Genomic DNA, 18717 nt, shown 5'->3' with positions numbered 1-18717 from the left:
AAAAAAAACACAGCATGTTGCTATTTCACTACGGAATCGGACGCCACTCAGCCATTAAAGTCTCTGGGTGCATGGAAACTATTGGACTGCACTCCGATGACATCTAAATGCAGTCTGATTTTCGCAGTCTCATAGAATGGAGAAGATGGAGAAATATTGTTGTTCTTTTCACCTGTGCTACAATTCTCTCATCGGAGAGAATCGGATTGCACAAACTCAAGACGGAGCTTGATCGGAGTGTCATTACCATAATCGATCTGATTCTCTAGGAGGAGCGAATGTATGCTTATCTTACCCTTGCCTAGTAGTGAAGAAGTCCTGTGTTCGGCTGGGGACAGGTCATAATGAAACCTTTATACTGTGTGTTATATTTAGTAGCCACAAAGCAAACCAGGCATCACCGTGATGTCAATAGAATGACTGTTCGAAGCTGTTGACATTGGCCGTAGAGGTGCCCAGTTAAACACCGAATCTCCACCACCTATCAAACTGTAGTAACACAGCATCTTTTTTTTTCCCCAAAATAATTCAGGTTTAACATTCATTTTGTAAAACTCCACATATTTCATCTATAGTATTCAGTCATGAAACAACCATGCAAAACACATAGAGAATAATATAAAATATTTATTGAAACAATAAAATATATTTAACACATAAAAGTGCACAAATAATCCAGTGCTTTTTCATATCACAGTCTGTCTATGCAGTCACATATCGGTCACATAAACGTATACAACGTGGTAAAATACGGCCATGTGGCCCTTCCTATGTATACATGCACATTGCACGTACAGGCTGACTCCGCGGTTGGCCACCATGATTGCTAGTTTTGCGTTCAGAATATTGTGTCCTTAGTTACAACTATCACATCGCCTTTATTCCATGACTCAAAAACCAGACGGTGCCAGACAATCCCTAGTGCCTACGTCTGCACCTTGTGGGTGGATACATGAATCATAGAACATAATAACAGTATTACCTTCATATTATAAAAAAGACTGTCTCCAGAGGAAGTACATTATATATGTAAAATAAAAAAGTCTTGGTCAGGTAATAGTGGATGGATAGGAAGAAGGGTGTAACGCAGGATGGGCGGATGAGTAAGCAGAGTGATTGCAGTCTTCTTGGCCCTTCGGTGTGCGCAGTTTTAGGTTTCTTCATTGAAATACTAAGCATGTCATATGCTACACTTATGTACAGATTTCAGAATGATGGGTAACAACTTACAATTGCAAAACTGCACATTTTTGGGTCTAATTCTTGAATTTTCATAAAAAGGACTTGCTATATTTTGTGACACATGAGATGTGATGTGACAAGTGACAGAAATAGTAATATTTTTACAAAGGAGTTTGCCTGAATAAGTCCTATGTGTCATGTGTTTGTGAATACCACATACTTGTAAAATGACACTTTTTTTTTTAAAGAACCATGTGAATAGAATAAATAATATTTTAGCAAGCAGTACAGGCCATATGTAAGGCATCATATTGGTGGGGTTCTTCAATCATATTAAAGAAACTGCTTCTCCACTTGGTGTTTATTGTCACATCATTAGTTCTTTAGGATAACTTGGTATACTGGAGATGTGGAATAATGAAAGCAGAATATTCAGTATTTTTTTTTACAGTCCGGGACAAAATCCGTTTGCATGGTATCAAATAATACTGAATAATTAATACGTGCTGGCTCTGAATAAACCTGAATTTGGCTCCGAATTTAAATCATCATTGTACCATAACTTCAGTGACTCCATGGACTAAACTCATCTCATTACTCTCAAAGCTTGCCACGAGCTGACGCGGGCCAGGACGTCGAGGTGTAAATCGCTCTGTGATCGAAACTGTCTTCATCGGCCCGACATCTCTGTAGAAGAAAGTAAGCATACGTGGTGTTAGATCATGGAAGCTATAGGTTTATGGTATTATTTAAAAAATCCTATATCTTCTTGGCAACCATAAGATAAAAGTAATAACTGAACTGAAGAAATGTTGCTTTAATATAGCATAATTACCTTTATCAAACACTATTAATACTATTCCTTGGAAGTAGCCACTGTGATACCCTTTAGCTACAAAAGTGAGGTCTAAATACTCTAAGGAAATATGCACATGGCGCTGATGTATCTGCATCATTTTTGAAGCATGACACCCTTCAGGAAAATGTAATTGGTGTTTACCCTGACACATCCATTCCAATGGCTGTTTAGACATCTTTTGCAGTGATGATTTTTTTTTATATGCGACATACAGTATATATATATATATATATATATATATATATATATATATATATACATATATACACACACACACTGCTCAAAAAAGTAAAGGGAACACTTAAACAACAGAATTTAACTCCAAGTAAATCAAACTTCTGTGAAATCAAACTGTCAAACACTGTTTGACAATCAATTTCACATGCTGTTGTGCAAATGGAATAGACAACAGATGGAAATTATTGGCAATTATGAAGACACACTCAACAAAGGAGTGGTTCTGCAGGTGGGGACCACAGACCACATCTCAGTACCAATGCTTTCTGGCTGATGTTTTGGTCACTTTTGAATGTTGGTTGTGCTTTCACACTCGTGGTAGCATGAGACAGACTCTACAACTGGCTCAGGTAGTGCAGTTCATCCAGGATGGCACATCAATGCAAACTGTGGCAAAAAGGTTTGCTGTGTCTGTCAGCATAGTGTCCAAAGGCTGGAGTCGCTACCAGGAGACAGGCCAGTACACCAGGAGATGTGGAGGGGGCCGTAGGAGGGCAACAACCCAGCAGCAGGACCGCAACCTCAGCCTTTGTGCAAGGAGGAACAGGAGGAGCACTGCCAGAGCCGTGCAAAATGACCTCTGGCAGGGCACAAATGTGCATCTGTCTGCACAAACGGTTAGAAACTGACTCCATGAAGATGGCCTGAGTGCCCGACATCCACAGATGGGAGTTGTGCTCGCAGCCCAACACCGTGCAGGATGCTTGGCATTTGCCACAGAACACCAGGATTGACAAATTTGCCACTGGTGCCCTGTGCTCTTCACAGATGAAAGCAGGTTCACACTGAGCACATGTGACAGATGTGACAGAGTCTGGAGATGCCGTGGAGAGCAATCTGCCTGCAACATCCTCCAGCATGACCAGTTTGGCAGTAGGTCAGTACTGGTGTGGGGAGGCATTTATTTGGAGGGCCGCACAGCCCTCCATGTGCTAGCCAGAGGTACCCTGACTGCCATTAGGTACCTGGATGAGATCATCAGACCCATTGTGAGACCATATGCAGATGCAGTGGGCCCTGGGTTCCTTCTGATGCAGGACAATGCCAGACCTCATGTGACTGAAGTGTGTCAGCAGTTCCTGCATGATGAATGCATTGAAGCTATGGTCTTGTCTGCCCGTTTCCCAGTTCTGAATCCAATCGAGCACATCTGGGACATCATGCCTCGTTCCATCCACCAACGCCACATTGCACCACAGACTGTCCAGGAGTTAACTGATGCCTTAATCCAGGTCTTTGAGGAGATCCCTCAGGATAACAGCCACCGCCTCATCAGGAGCATGCTCAGGCATTGTAGGGAGGTCATACAGACACGTGGAGGCCACACACTACTGAGCCTCATTTCCTTGTCTTAAGGCATTTCCACTGAAGTTGGATCAGCCTGTAATTTGATTTTACACTTTGATTTTGAACATCATTCCAACTCCAGACCTCCATGGGATATTAGTTGTGATTTACATTGATCATTTTTAGGTTTTACTGTGCTCAATGCATTCCACTATATAGAGAATAAAGATTTACAAGTGGAATATTTCATTCAGTGATATCTAGGATGTGGGATTTTAGTGTTCCTTTTATTTTTTTGAGCAGTGTATATGTATATAATGGCTTGCAAGCAGACAAATGGACAAGTCACTTCTTTAAGTCTTCTCACAGCTTTCAAAGACTGGAGCAGATATATGAAGTTACAAAAGATGGAACATATGCAATGCAAGCCATTTTTATATTGCTGTGCATATATTCAATATCTTTTGTGGGGATATTATAGCGTGTTTTTTGGGGGGGCAGATTCCAGGAAGAATCAACCTGAAAGAGATGTCATACACAGTAAGGAAATCCCTTCTTAAATGCCAGAAATATATGATAGCTGTAGAACTGGTAACTATCTCAAGAACAATGCCCATTCAGTAGGACGCTGCTGAATTTGGAGAATTTCTGATTTATTTATTAGTTGTGCTGCTGGTTTTCTTATATAGCCTGTGAATATGTGATTATGCCACACATGTACATGATGGAAATATCCCAAAACCATACCCATAATCTAATAAGAAATTTCATAAAGGCATTATTACAATTCCATCAATTAAATCTAAACCTGTATTACCACAATGCTGGATTTTATTGTCATGCAGCAGTGGGCTGGCACTGCAGAATGCCAGAGCCCAGGAGAAGTACTGGTATCTCATTTAATGTAGTATAGGTGAGAATTAAGAATAAAAGATCTGAATAATATACTTACCCAACTTGTACAACTTTTGGCCTCTGCAGACCAGGTCCTTCAACATGGAAGCAGCCATTGTGCAAAGTAGTTTGGAGAGGGTTTTGGAAGATGATTTCTGCCACAATTTGTTGACCAACAACTGCTTCACCGTGGACCTGTAATATTAATATCATTGTAAGAGTTTAATACTATATTGCTGACACGTTTCCTTATATTTGTGCACCTTTGTAGACATATCCGATGTTACATGAATGTCAGCACAGATATATACTGATTAATTACTCTAGTATTCTCATCTATACCTCTTTTTTACTTCATACTGTGCACTGTCAATAATAGTGACCCTGGTGATGTTTTCTCTCACCTACCATTATGACTGCACGGGGTGATGTAAAACATTGACAACTTCCCTTATGGTCATTTAGCTGATTTAATACCAGTAAATACTTTCTCCTACCCAATGGCCTACTTCCTAGTTTATGGCATAATTCGTATAAAGAGGTTATCCACTACTTTATCACTGATGACCTATCCAATGTCTGATCAGTTGGGGTCCGACACCCAGCTCCCCGGCGATCAACTGTTCTCAATGTCAGTGGCCACTGGCAGGAAATGCTCGATAGCGGAGCTACTCCATCATCTGATAGTGTCAGCAGCTGGGTTCTACATATCCACCTCATATTCAAATCAATAGGAGGTGGATATGCAGTAACTATCAGTAGATTGAGCAGCTCCATAATTGAGCATTACTGGCCAGCGACCATCGATGACGATATCGGGAACAGCTGATCAGTGGGGGTGCTGGCGTCAGACCCCGACCAATCCGACATTGATGACCTATCCAAAGGATAGATCATCAGTGATACAGTAGTGGACAACCTCTTTAATAATTAATAGATACATTCTTGTTAATTATGAACATATAGAAGCTTTCATACCTTGATGATGAGATCTGGGGTCCTTATTCTGAATGTTTGCTGTTTGGCCAATTTCTGTCCAGATTCTTGAACAATTCCAGATACAGTTAACATCATGGCTGACTGATCAACCAGCTGTGTACGATATTCATTGTAAGATACTGTCATTCCCACTGACTTGACTATAAAAAGAGAAATTGTAGGAATTAAAATGTTAGCAAATACAAGCAGGAGAAGATGAGACAATGTAAGAAAAGTGCATGCGCCCTTTGCTCTAAATTAGCTTATCGTAGACTCGGAGTCTCCCTTATTTCTTACTTTTTTGTGACTCCACCAGCAATTGTAAGCCATGAAATTCATTAGATCATTCCATTGCAGTTGGTGAATAGCTGCTTTAAAGGTGGCACTGGGGCTTCTTCCCTGCTTGGCCAAGTGTCACATATGGTACTCTATGTCTGCCCCCGAATATTACCCAAACCTAAAGTGGTTGTCTTAGACTAATATATTGATGATCTTTCCATTCGATTGGTGAAGGTACGGAATTCCACCGATCAGTTGTTATTTTGCCGGCCCTGAATATAAACAATGTATGGACTCCCAGGGGCTGGACCTTATCTTCCTATCAGTTGAATAGAAGATAAGATGCGGCACCCAGGAGTTCCAGTAAACAGCTCCATAAACTTTTTACATCCAGCTGCCAGCGGAACTGCTAGCAGCTGACCATGGTGGTGCTGGGTTTCAGACTCCACTCATCTAATACTGATGATGACCTATCCTACCACCTCCGTAAAGGTCATCAATATGATAGTCCAGGACAACCACTTTAAGGATAAACAATGATAGGTATAAGAAAATTTTGAATCCTAACCAACAACTTTCCATTTTTTCACCAGTTGGAGACTGTCAGTTTGACTTGTGATTGTTGCAATGACACCAGATCTCTGAGGTTTTGAGAACAAATTTCACATAATAATATTTTTGAACACTATATGCATAATACTGCGTGAGCACATATTTCCTTAATATGTGAATTTGTAGATGATATTTACCAATAGGCAAAAAAAATACACAAGAAATAATTTACCTTCTCCTGGATTCAGCGATACACTGCATTCTTCATTTTTGAATGACTCTTTGCAGACTCCATTGTAATACATCACAGCAATGGCCATCGATAAGGATGCAGTACGACGACTTCCACTACCATTCTTCAATAGGATCCGGATATTGATGTCACTACCCATGGATACACCATCCTGACACTCAATGGAAAGTGAGACATCTCCTGTATCTCCAGTATCTGCTACCACGTCTGGCATTGGTTTATTACCGTACTGGGCTGCTGTACGAACTGAAGTACGCTCCTCTGCGGATCCTGGTAATGAGAAGGCATCAATTATGAGAGATTCCTCATCTAAAGTACTGTGATCTTATTATATACATTTGATTGTGCTTGATACTATGAGATTTATCCTGCTAGCTATAAACAGAGGCGAAATGACAAAATGAATGCTTTATATGGAAAAGACTGCAAAACTAGTTTTAAATTGTTTATTCAAACTACTGTTTTTTTGTGCTACTGAAATTATTTTCACTACAGCCTCTATTAATACTGATGATGTCATCTGGTTACCTTCTGGATGTTTATACAGGTAGGTGATGTCTTCCCTTGCGTTAGATCCAACTGCTTTGGTGCTGATACAATGTCCAACTGCTCGTTCCTCCACATGGACCTTCTTAAATTTACCATTTGCTGTTCGTTGGTAAAATACCTTGTCACTGTTCACCTACATTGCACACAACAGAAAGCTGAGTTTATATATTCATATTTTAAAAGATGTTTGAAATATTGCTATTCCTAAGTTTCCATGGACATTGTTAAAATCTACAAAATATTGAGTAACAAAGCAGAGGCCAGAGGATTTAATTCTAGAGTGATTACCTACTGCAGGAAAGCCAGGTAGGCTAGGGGTTAAAGCCTGGCTCTACAAGTTCTGATTAGGTGCACCTGGCTAGCTATGCTTATAACCAGCTAAGGGAATGTGCACGTTGTATTTTCCGCAGCATGTCAATTCTTTGTGCGGATTCCGCAGCGTTTTACACTTGCTCCTCGATAGGAATCCGCAAGTGGTAAAACGCAGGTGAAATCCGCACCAAAAACGCTGGAAATCCGCGGGAAATCTGCGGGAAATCCGCATGTAAAACACAGTTTTTGAAAAATTGTGCGGAAAAATCCGCACACGAATCAGCAACATGTGCACATAGCTTAAGTGTTCAACTTGGTCAGTCAGCTGAGGGAAGCTGACCAGACTGGATTGTGTTGCAACTGGAGAAAGACAAGCCAGAATCCCCCTCTTAGAAAAGACTGCACAGGCCGTGTGCACCAAAATGCAAGTATCACTGTTTGCTATGGATAATGACTGTTTTGTGTGACGGAAGTGGGACTAGCTCAGCCATGTCTGAAATAGCCAGGGTCTATATTGTTTAGTTAGTGCCTGGACAAGGCTAGGGATTTTATGGTTTTGTATTGATACTGTATAACCAGTGGAAATAAACACTATTCCGTTTATGATCTAAAAACCCTGTTCTATAAAAACCCTTGTGTTCCGAGCGGCTACCAGACATTGTGAACCCCTACACTATATAGACAAAACAACTGTGATTTGCATAATAAAGATATTTAAGAATGTATTTATATTGCTTTTTTTTTCCTGAAAAATCCATTTAATAAGATAGCACTTCATTGTGGTAGCTTAGGTGCAAGAATTGAGCTATTAAATGAGATTGTTTAAAGCGGCGTGGAGTGAAACTGTTGTCAAATAGCAGATTTTCTTAAAATGTAAAGTACGGTATATTAGTCTCTAAAATGGGCTAAAATCATTCAAAATAGGTCCAAAAAACAGTAATGCAGTATTATATTGTGATATCACAGTAGTATTGGTTTCACAAATGAACATTATCTTTGTTTTTATGGTTATGTCGATTATGTTAAGTTGGAATGTGTGAACTCCCAGAATCATAGCTGCAATTGTGAACATTATAATGAGACCACATTACGTATGTGTCAGCTGTTTTTTTGTACTTTCATAGCAATCAGTATCACAAAATAAAAATCAGTTTATTAGCAATATTACAGGTCACACATATATATATAATTACCTCTGCAAAAAGGAAAGGAGCATCGTATTTGATATTCACTAAACCATTCTTGACGGCAAGGAGAGGACAAGGACCACAGCAGTATATACCTGAAAATGAGAGTGATTGATACAATTTCAGGTCCACTGCAGATCTACAATTTCAGTAGTAGGAATCTGTTGGTGAAATAGACTAAGGGCTCATTCAGACATCTGTGCAAATTGGTCCGGGTATGCACGGTTAAAGCACGGACTCATCGGGGGTCTCCGGACCCAAGTGTGACAGCCTCATAGAAATACACAAAGCCTCCGGTCAGGAGAGCTACGGCTAGTCCATGCATTGCGTCCAATCTTGGACCATTTTTCACGGACATCTGCATGAGCCCTAGTGGATCAAAGTCTATATAACTGTCATTTACCATTGCTGGTCTCTTGAGGTGTGGCATCAATGGCTTGCCATCCACTATATCCAGCTGGTAGGTCAGGGCGGGTCATCCAGCAGTCATTCCAACAGTGATAATTCCTTAATAGATGCACATGTAAATGTTAGTAAACACATTCCTAAATTTAATCTGGTCAATCTTCACAGATAATATGCAAAATCCCACCTCTTTGAGAAGACCACCCATTTATCATCACCACATTTTTTGTGGTAAGTTTTCAATTTCTCTTGAGAAGACTACCCCTTTAGTAAACAAATGTGTCATCACAAGTGGTCATCTCAAAGAGGTTTAACTATACTTTTTACCCCAAATTCAGTATTATTTAGTATGTAAGGATTGTGATGCTTACCAGACAGAATCACTGTTTTTATCCTCTAGCGGCTTCATGTTTTCATCAAAATAAACATCAAATGTGAGATTTCCATCAGTGTCATGAGCAGATGCGAAATTGGTAATAGTACGTCCTGGGATTCCAAGACAGCGGAGCACTGAAGGAAGAAGTGGCAAATGAGGCTATGCTGACTGGCATGTTATGATTAGAAAAATAGTATTTAATACATCCATTTAATGTGCAGTTTTATATGTTTAAAGAGCAACTTCAGTATAAAAAAGTTCCTCCAATTTTATTAGTACATTTATCCTTCATTAACAGTGGCTTATGGTTATGGTTCATTTGCACAATATACAAACCGCTGTGTAAACTAACATGAAAAATGCTTCATTGCCCTTATTTTACATGTGAAATTAAAGCCCTGATTCATTAAGTTCAGCGTTTTTGTACGCCAGTCTTGATGAAGGGCCATGCTGGGGTCAGACGCTCTTGACTTCTTTTTTTTCCACAAAAAAAGTCATTAGAATAGCAAAACTTACAAAATTTTAAAGCAGCCTCACATTGCGCCAAAACTATGCAACTTATTAAATTCTGGGGTAGAAACTTTGATGCTTTGGACCCTATATGTTTGATTTTTATCATATGCATTACATTTTTATTAGTGCTTTGGATCCGAGTTTCATGAGTGTGTGGTCGTTGTGTCAGTTTTTACTATCAGTGATTTTTATGTATGAAAACATGATTTACGGAGCTTCTCCTATTCATTGCAATGTTAAAAATGGACAGCACACAGGTTGGACACAGATAATAAGTGCTGTCAGTGATTTTTCACAGATCCATAGACCTGAATGTGCGATTTTGGTCCGAGACTCAGATAAAAAGTGGATATGCCGCAATATTCTTTTTTTGCGGGCCAATTGGTCAGCAAAAAGACACGGATATGTGAATTAGCACCAAGACGTTACTGAGTACGGTAAGTGTTCAATGTGTAGAAATCATGGCTAGAACACGTATGTTGTTCATGGCAGTCTGAATGAGTCTGAATGAGTAACTATGGTGTGTTGCCCAGGCCCATCAGAGTGGGACCCATGAGATCAGCTCATCATTAGAGGGCCTTTCTAATCAAAAACCATTGGCCTTTAACGTCTTGATATTTGCCACTCGCATATATAATATTCATCTAATTTGCAGCCACTGATTGCTGAATACATAATCAGAAATGGCAGAAATAAAAACAATCTCTAAATCAAATTTATCTACATACGGTACATTACTTTATGATGAATCTAATACTATAAAACTTCTTAAACCATCTTCCCACCTGATGTTGTGACAGCAGCAAACACCCAGCACTGGCCGTATTTTACAGGGGCCCCAGTCTGGTGATACCGGAGCAGAATGTCCACACTGCCCACCCAAGCAACAGGATTGACTCCATCAGCATATTCACCAGACCAGCTTCCAGCAACCACACCGTTATCATCCATGGAATTCACCTGAAAGATAGAAGCCGGGGGTTGGTAAGTCATGGATGCAATGCCAATCTTACTAGGTCACATTTCTATAACTTATCACGTATCCATCTGGGAAGATATGAAGTAATTCTCCAATTCTACTTTAGGGTAAATACTCACCATGGCAGATATAACTCGGGAAACATTTATGGGATCCCCTCTTGACGCAGGTGAGAGACCTCCGCGGTCCAATATGTACAGTACAGCATCCATAACTCCCTTATCAAACTGTAGGTTAAAAAAATTTAGAAGTATAATTATTATTTGACAACGGGAAATATTTGACCAATAATAGAAATGTTTTCAGAGCATACTTGTTTTCCAAACGACATTATTTGGCAATAAGGACCCTATTACCGTGTCATAAAAATGGGGCAAAAATATAACATAAGCGCCTCGGAAATATGAACGATAGGACATGCTTTTTATATAAAAAAAAAAATGCAACAAGCCCTAAGAACAGCACCAAAGTACCAATGATATGGAAATGAGTTGGATAACTACCCTATACTGTGGAAGCATTGCTTGTCTACTGTGCATGGATTGAAGTACAAAAGGATTTGTCTTCAACTTTTTCCTAACCCCATGAGTGCTGTCACTTTTTTCCACATTACGGTCTGTTATATCCAGTGGGTTTTGTGACTGTTTTACACTTAATTGTGTGTTTGGTGGACATTCCATTTTTTTGTTCGTATGGCAAACCTATGAGTCTTTGTTAGGTCTTGTGCTGGCATAGTAACTCAATGTCTCCCTGCAATCATGAATGAATTATGCTAGTGGACTGACAAGGAGAGTCAGACCTCTGTCCAACAATTGAGGCCTCATTCACATGTCAGTAATGAAATATGTATGTGAAGAAATGGTACCGCTGTCATCAGTGTTTTGGATCAGTTTGTCATTCCTTACATGGTCAGTGTGTCCGTTTTTACAATCAGTAAATGGTCAGTGTGTCCGTCTCTACCATCAGTGTATGGTCCGTGTGTCCATTTTTACCATCAGTGTGTCATCAGTTTATGGTCTGTGTGTCCACTTTTACCATCAGTGTGTCATCAGTGCATGGTCCATGTGTCCGTTTTTACCATCAGTGTCTCATCAGTGCATGGTCCATGTGTCCGTTTTTACCATCAGTGTGTCATCAGTGCATGGTCCGTGTGTCCACTTTTACCATCAGTGTGTCATCAGTGCATGGTCCGTGTGTCCACTTTTACCATCAGTGTGTCATCAGTGTATGGTCCATGTGTCCGTTTTTACCATCAGTGTGTCATCAGTGCATGGTCCATGTGTCCGTTTTTACCATCAGTGTGTCATCAGTGCATGGTCCGTGTGTCTGTTTTTACCATCAGTGTGTCATCAGTGCATGGTCCATGTGTCCGTTTTTACCATCAGTGTCTCATCAGTGTACGGCCCGTGTGTCCGTTTTTACCATCAGTGTCTCATCAGTGTACGGCCCGTGTGTCCGTTTTTAACATCAGTGTGTCATCAGTGTATGGTCCGTGTGTCCGTTTTTAACATCAGCGTGTCATCAGTGTACGGCCCGTGTGTCTGTTTTTAACATCAGTGTGTCATCAGTGCATGGTCCGTGTGTCCGTTTTTACCATCGGTGTGTCATCAGTGTATGGTACGTGTGTCCGTTTTTACCATCGGTGTGTCATCAGTGTATGGTCCGTGTGTCCGTTTTTACCATCAGTGTGTCATCAGTGTATGGTCTGTGTGTCCGTTTTTAACATCAGTATGTCATCAGTGTACGGCCCGTGTGTCTGTTTTTAACATCAGTGTGTCATCAGTGTATGGTCCATGTGTCCGTTTTTAACATCAGTGTGTCATCAGTGCATGGTCCGTGTGTCCACTTTTACCATCAGTGTGTCATCAGTGCATGGTCCGTGTGTCCACTTTTACCATCAGTGTGTCATCAGTGTATGGTCCGTGTGTCTGTTTTTACCATCAGTGTGTCATCAGTGCATGGTCCGTGTGTCCACTTTTACCATTAGTGTGTCATCAGTGCATGGTCCGTGTGTCTGTTTTTAACATCAGTGTGTCATCAGTGTATGGTCCGTGTGTCCGTTTTTAACATCAGTGTGTCATCAGTGCATGGTCCGTGTGTCCGTTATTACCATCGGTGTGTCATCAGTGTATGGTCCGTGTGTCCGTTTTTACCATCAGTGTGTCATCAGTGCATGGTCCGTGTGTCCACTTTTACCATCAGTGTGTCATCAGTGCATGGTCCGTGTGTCTGTTTTTAACATCAGTGTGTCATCAGTGTATGGTCCGTGTGTCCGTTTTTAACATCAGTGTGTCATCAGTGCATGGTCCGTGTGTCCGTTATTACCATCGGTGTGTCATCAGTGCATGGTCCGTGTGTCCATTATTAACATCAGTGTGTCATCAGTGTACGGTCCGTGTGTCCGTTTTTAACATCATTGTGTCAGTGTTTTTCATGTATGGATAGATCAATGATTAAATTACAAAGCTTTTCCTATCATTTGCAATGTTAAATACGGAGAGTACACAGACTGCACACTGATGTGTGAGTTTTTCTTCCATGAAACAGACATGTCTGTGTGTTTTGCTTGGACACACGGCCTGTGAAAACAAACACATGGACATGTGAGCAGCCCCATAGACTATACTGTAGACTGTAATTGGTATGTCTTGTATCCGAGAAAAACACAGATAGAACATGTATGTAACATGGACGTCTGAATGAGGCCTTAGAAGGAGAACTAACTAGTAACATTTTGTTTTGTTACCTGTCCATAATTCCAAGAACGTTCTCCAATTTGATGTTCTGTGCCATAGTAAATTCTGCCAATTTCATTAAGAACATATTCTTGCCTCCATGATTCATTATCCATAAACACAGAATCCACTAAAGACAATGGAAAAGTCATTAATGTGTAGAATGACTATTTACATTTTTTTAGTAAACTAGCTGAGGGACAAAGGGAATCTAATACAAAAGCTACATTGGTTAAGTTTAATCTTGTGCATACTTACTCCGACACCAAGCATTGAACAGGATGTAGACCTTCAGTTTAGCGTCATTATAAGTTCCTGCGCCACTTTTAACACTGAGCTGGTATTTTCCCACTCCAGCTTGAGCAGAGGTGTTCACCCATAGGGTGGCATTTTGCCCAGAAGCTTCTGCCACCTGACATCCCCAGCCACCTTCATCAAATTCCTTGACTAAGGGCAAAGTGATTGGTTGGGAATTTCCTGTAAGAGAACAACATCCAATGTCCATTAATGATCCACCATGAAACAACTTTACCGCAAGACATATCCATAAAATATACTGTAGCAGGTTGTATTGAGAGTACAATACAGACCAGGAGGTTACCATTTGAGATTGCTCATCATAGCACAGCATACCTTTAGTCCACTCCTCTTATAAATGGGCAGTGATTTACAGGACAAGGAAGTTATGAGCAAACCTTTTATTATCATTAGCAGTAATTATTCGCATATCCTCATACCGAGACGTCCTTAATTGGCGGAAGTGGTGTGACTCAGTAAATTATCATAAACCCAAAATCAGCATTACCCATGAAAGTCAATATTTCTTATGCAGGAATTTACAGCATGGTGATTCCTCTGTATTAAATATTTGAAGCCAGCAAACTCCTCATGACTCAGTACATCTCGTTAACCCTATTAAAATATTATACGCTATAATTGTGCCTTTAATAGAAAACAAGCTCAGACAGGACATTCAACAGCTTGTTCTCAATCACAATGATGACTGCTGCATTTAATTTGTAAGCCTGAAAATAAATTTGCCTCTCGCTCACCTTGATTCAGAATGACACAGACTTGATCACTTTTGGGGTTGAATGACCTTTGGAAGGTGACACAGATCTGGAAGGGTTGTCCTCTCCTTACAATTAGTTCATCATATTCAAACTCATCAGTGTGGTGAGACCGACGATTTTCTCCAGTCCGAGACTTGAGTAAGTCAACATTTTTAATCTGCAATGTCCCTGAGAAACCAAAATGTGACAGGATTCAGAAAATGTGTTTTAGGAGATTAGTTATGTGAATACAAATGTATTCTCCATTATAAGGAGGGTTACATAAAAGTTACTGAAAGATAGCAATAGAAGAGGAGAGAGTTAGTCCTTACCTGTGGGCATTGATGGCAAATTATCATTGTTGTTTTCTGGTCTTCCTGGTTCAATGTTGCTGTTTGGTCTACCATTGTTCCTATCAGTTCCACCTGAAATTCCACCTCCTGTAGTTGTTTCACCTCCTGGACTTCTATCTCCTCCAGAACTGTGGTCTCCTCCTGTACCTCTATCAGAAGGTCTGCCTCCTGTTCCTCCAGGTCCTCTCACATAATCATCAACATCTTCTCCTCTGGAGCAACAGGAGCAGCATCGTTGCCACCAGGACTTCTTCCTCTCCACATACCGTGACATGTTTTAAATCTGAGAAAGAATATAAATCATGTTATAAAATGCAGTATCCCACTGTAATAATCTTAAAAGTTTCCACATTCAATATTTCTGAATAAAGGAAACTCATTCACATATCATGTCATAAGCTTTCTCCTAAGACTACGTGCCAGCACAAGTTAGCTCATAAATCCTCCAAACACTGCAATAAATGCTGACGGTTTAGATTTACTGTATATAGTAGAGGAAGTTACCATCTTAAAGGAAAGCATTACTCTAAATATATACTTACTGCAGAAAAAAAGTTTTGAAAGCTTGTGTCAAGTCTTGAATCTATACAGCTAAGGGCAGACACAGACAGTAAAGGGCCACTGTGCAAGAAGAAGATATAGGCCCTTTAGGCTTCAATAGTGTCACAAATATGGCAGGTTGAACCCTTTCTCCGGTTCCAAAAATCAATAATCCATAGTATAAGCAGTCTCGCTTTAGTAGGCTTACTGAATGTAGCAGAGCCCCCTGTAGCAGTCCCATGAGCAGGCCCCTCTTCTGTTATTATGAACTTTCCTCCCCTTTTGTTACCTCCTTCCTGTGCTGAAACCACTCACGAGTCTTTAACCCCATGGTGTCACTCAGTGACCCGCTTGATCATACAGCCAAAATAAGAAATAGAATTAAAGAGGAAGATCTGCCAACGAGTAACCACACCCTTCTGTGTAGTTCCCTTATCCTCGGCTAACACATCTCCCCACGCTCAGCAGGGTCCTTCCCATGACACACACAAAAATGCACCGTACTGTTACTTCTGTGGACTTTTGCAGAAATTCCCTAAATGTCAGTAAGTATCCTGGGATATTTGTCAAAAAAAAACAAACCAAATGTTACAAAATAATATACCTAATTTAGAACACATGCTACACATAGAGCACAAAATACATCTCTATTTACTGTGCTATGTCACAACCACATCTGCAAAGTGATCGGGGATCTAGGAAGATGCTGATCACGGAAAAATAAATGATGACTTTGAAAATAATAGGTATAGTAGAAGATTTACTTTTGGATGTTCTCTGCCCATACAAGTAATTTATGTAATGACTATAATTTTATATAATCCTATACAGTAAAACTGACAACCACCCAGGGCTGCAACGAAATATGGGATTCTAGGGGTTCTAGCGGGAAGTCCTCTTAAAAGTAGGGTCAATATACACAATGGTTAGGGTGGTCTTTACATGCACATTTTAAATATGTAGAAAGAGGTAAAGAAACAAAAAAATCTCAGTATAAATCTGATTTATGAGATAATGGCATCAGTAAAGCAAGACTGTAGACCTGCTATCTCTATACAAAATGTGTTGTGTCACATAGACTATGGATGCACAGACTTGTATGGCTGCCGCTAATCACACCTTCATATTATGTAGCCCCTGAGAGAAACTTGGAGACTGACTTGTAGTTTTAGCTCTTTCTGTGACAAATAAGTAGACATTTCTAACTCTTGGAAAACACATGTAAGTCAATTACATGCAGATGTTCTATTAATATCTATTGTATAACAGGTCCTTGATTCACCTGAAAAACTGGTGGTGTGTGTCACTTATCTCTACATTATTGCCCACAACTCAGGATTTTTTTCACTATTTCAGTTGGATGAAAAGCAGCAAAACAGGTCTAGACTCTCCTAGTTGAAAGCCAATGTGTGAGTGAATGACTGTCATCAGTTGTTCACATGTTGGGATACTTCAGGTTCCCACCTATTGTTCCATTGTTTGAATTCTTAAATGAATCAAATTATAAAAAATGATGTACCATCAGGATTCTACCATCGCCCCCTCGCTCCATACACCTTTCCTTTAGCAATAGCTGTTGCAAAGAGGTTCTATTACAGTGAACAGCTCATGTATTACCGTACTTCATGAGTGGCCACCAATTACTGCCCCTGGAACATAAGAGTTGATCTCCAACCTACACACTATTCCAAAGAAGGAATTGGGAGCTTTTCAATGTTCCCAAGACAGATAACAGATAAAATACAGAGAGATGAGATACACAGAGATTATATTGTCTCACCCAGTTGTTGCAGTCTATTGGTAAGCCTACTCTCAGTTTCTATAGTATATAATATCATATGATCTATCTATCCCATATCTATCTATCTATCTATCTATCTATCTATCTATCTATCTATCTATCTCATATCTGTCTATCTATCTATATATCTATGTATCTATATATCTATCTAATATCTATCTATCTATCTATCTCATATCTGTCTATCTATCTATCTATCTATCTATCTATCTATCTATCTATCTATAGATCTATCTATCTATCCCATATCGCTATCTATCTATCCATCTATCCCATATCTCTCTCTCTGTATCTATCTATCTATCTATCTATCTATCTATCTATCTATCTATCTATCTATCTATCTATCTATCTATCTAATATCTATCTATCCATCCCTTATCTATCTATCATCTATCTATCTATCTATCCCATATCTCTCTATCTATCTATCTCTCTATCTATCTCTTTATCTATTGTACCGATCTAGCCAGCCCGCGCAGCAGATAGTTATACTGTTTTAGGACTGCATTGCATTGTATTTGGTAGCTTTCATTCTTGAGATAAGTTATATGGTTTTTTTTTCCTTGCAGGTAATCTATAATGATTTCATTACTATTATATAACAAAACAGGTAAAACAAAGTACAAATACAGTAACAAGTAAACAAAACTATCTACATAGCAGCAGTAATAAGCAATGAGACAACCATCTCGTTACAAGAGCTAGCACTCTAAACATGCAACATCTATTTAACTCATAATTTATATCATAATGTGATAACGACTCAGAAAAATAAACATATATAAAACACATCTCATATTATAAGAGTACTAGTCTAAAATATGAAATAAATGTGGCACTGACCTGAACAGCTGCTACGTATATGACAGATCCTCTCAATGCGGTTTATGCTGTAAGGGGTGTCTATAAATCAAGGGGTGGAACTTAAAAAAAAATGATCCTCACGTCATGTCAGACCTTCCCATATCATGCTGTGCCAAATAGTTGGAATCCTTGGAATGTTCGACTTGTAACACTGTCAGTGCTCATCACCTCACACCCTTAGGAGGGCCTCTTGTCCACACCTCACACTGTTACACACCTTAACCTCTCAATGTATTACATCTACCTCTCACTGTATGACACTCGTGCGCCTGTATCCTACAATTGTGCAACACACAATGAGTTCCATCATACAAATAAGGTAACTTACCCACTAATATTAATTAATGGCTGGCTTACAAGTACAATACATCTGTGCAGTGTAAGCAATATTTACTGAGCATGTGTAACTAACCACACAACACAAGTAATCAATTTACCTATTCCATCTTTCCATCTCTTTATTTAATGACTTGAGGCATTATTATATCCTCAATGCTTTGTCAATTTACAGGAAAAACAACGATTTA

The 18717-nt window shown here is 39.6% G+C and overlaps 1 protein-coding gene across 3 annotated transcripts; it reads right to left on the bottom strand.

The window, feature by feature from the left end:
* Positions 1–607: 607 nt before the first annotated feature.
* On the bottom strand, positions 608–18236 carry TGM1 (transglutaminase 1). Of its 3 annotated transcripts, none has more exons than XM_077299932.1 (15): positions 18170–18236; positions 14962–15265; positions 14630–14818; positions 13836–14054; positions 13589–13707; positions 10962–11069; positions 10649–10823; positions 9346–9484; positions 8973–9076; positions 8576–8664; positions 7050–7203; positions 6501–6791; positions 5438–5598; positions 4518–4654; positions 608–1869 (listed from the first exon to the last, which is right to left on the bottom strand). In XM_077299932.1, exons 2-15 carry the CDS (start codon positions 15254–15256, stop codon positions 1731–1733), a joined length of 2319 nt encoding a protein of 772 aa, XP_077156047.1. In that variant the 5' UTR covers positions 15257–15265; positions 18170–18236; the 3' UTR covers positions 608–1730. The 3 variants fall into 3 exon arrangements, with proteins under 3 accessions (XP_077156047.1, XP_077156049.1, XP_077156048.1); XM_077299934.1 differs by lacking the exon at positions 18170–18236 and adding an exon at positions 15731–15846; XM_077299933.1 differs by lacking the exon at positions 18170–18236 and adding an exon at positions 15525–15788.
* Positions 18237–18717: the final 481 nt, after the last annotated feature.

The sequence above is a fragment of the Ranitomeya variabilis genome, chromosome 1 (genome assembly GCF_051348905.1).
Source record: "Ranitomeya variabilis isolate aRanVar5 chromosome 1, aRanVar5.hap1, whole genome shotgun sequence".
NCBI lineage: Eukaryota > Metazoa > Chordata > Amphibia > Anura > Dendrobatidae > Ranitomeya > Ranitomeya variabilis.
The sequence above is the reverse complement of the archived record's forward strand: the minus strand, read 5'-3'. Positions and strand labels throughout refer to the sequence as shown.

Coding starts and splice junctions, on each gene's coding strand:
- TGM1 (XM_077299932.1), bottom strand. CDS start 15,256: ATGTCACGGTATGTGGAGAGGAAGAAGTCCTGGTGGCAACGATGCTGC. Junction 14,819..14,961: donor TTTGCCATCAATGCCCACAG/GTAAGGACTAAC, acceptor TTGGTTTCTCAG/GGACATTGCAGATTAAAAAT. Junction 6,792..7,049: donor CCTGTATAAACATCCAGAAG/GTAACCAGATGA, acceptor TCTCATTACCAG/GATCCGCAGAGGAGCGTACT.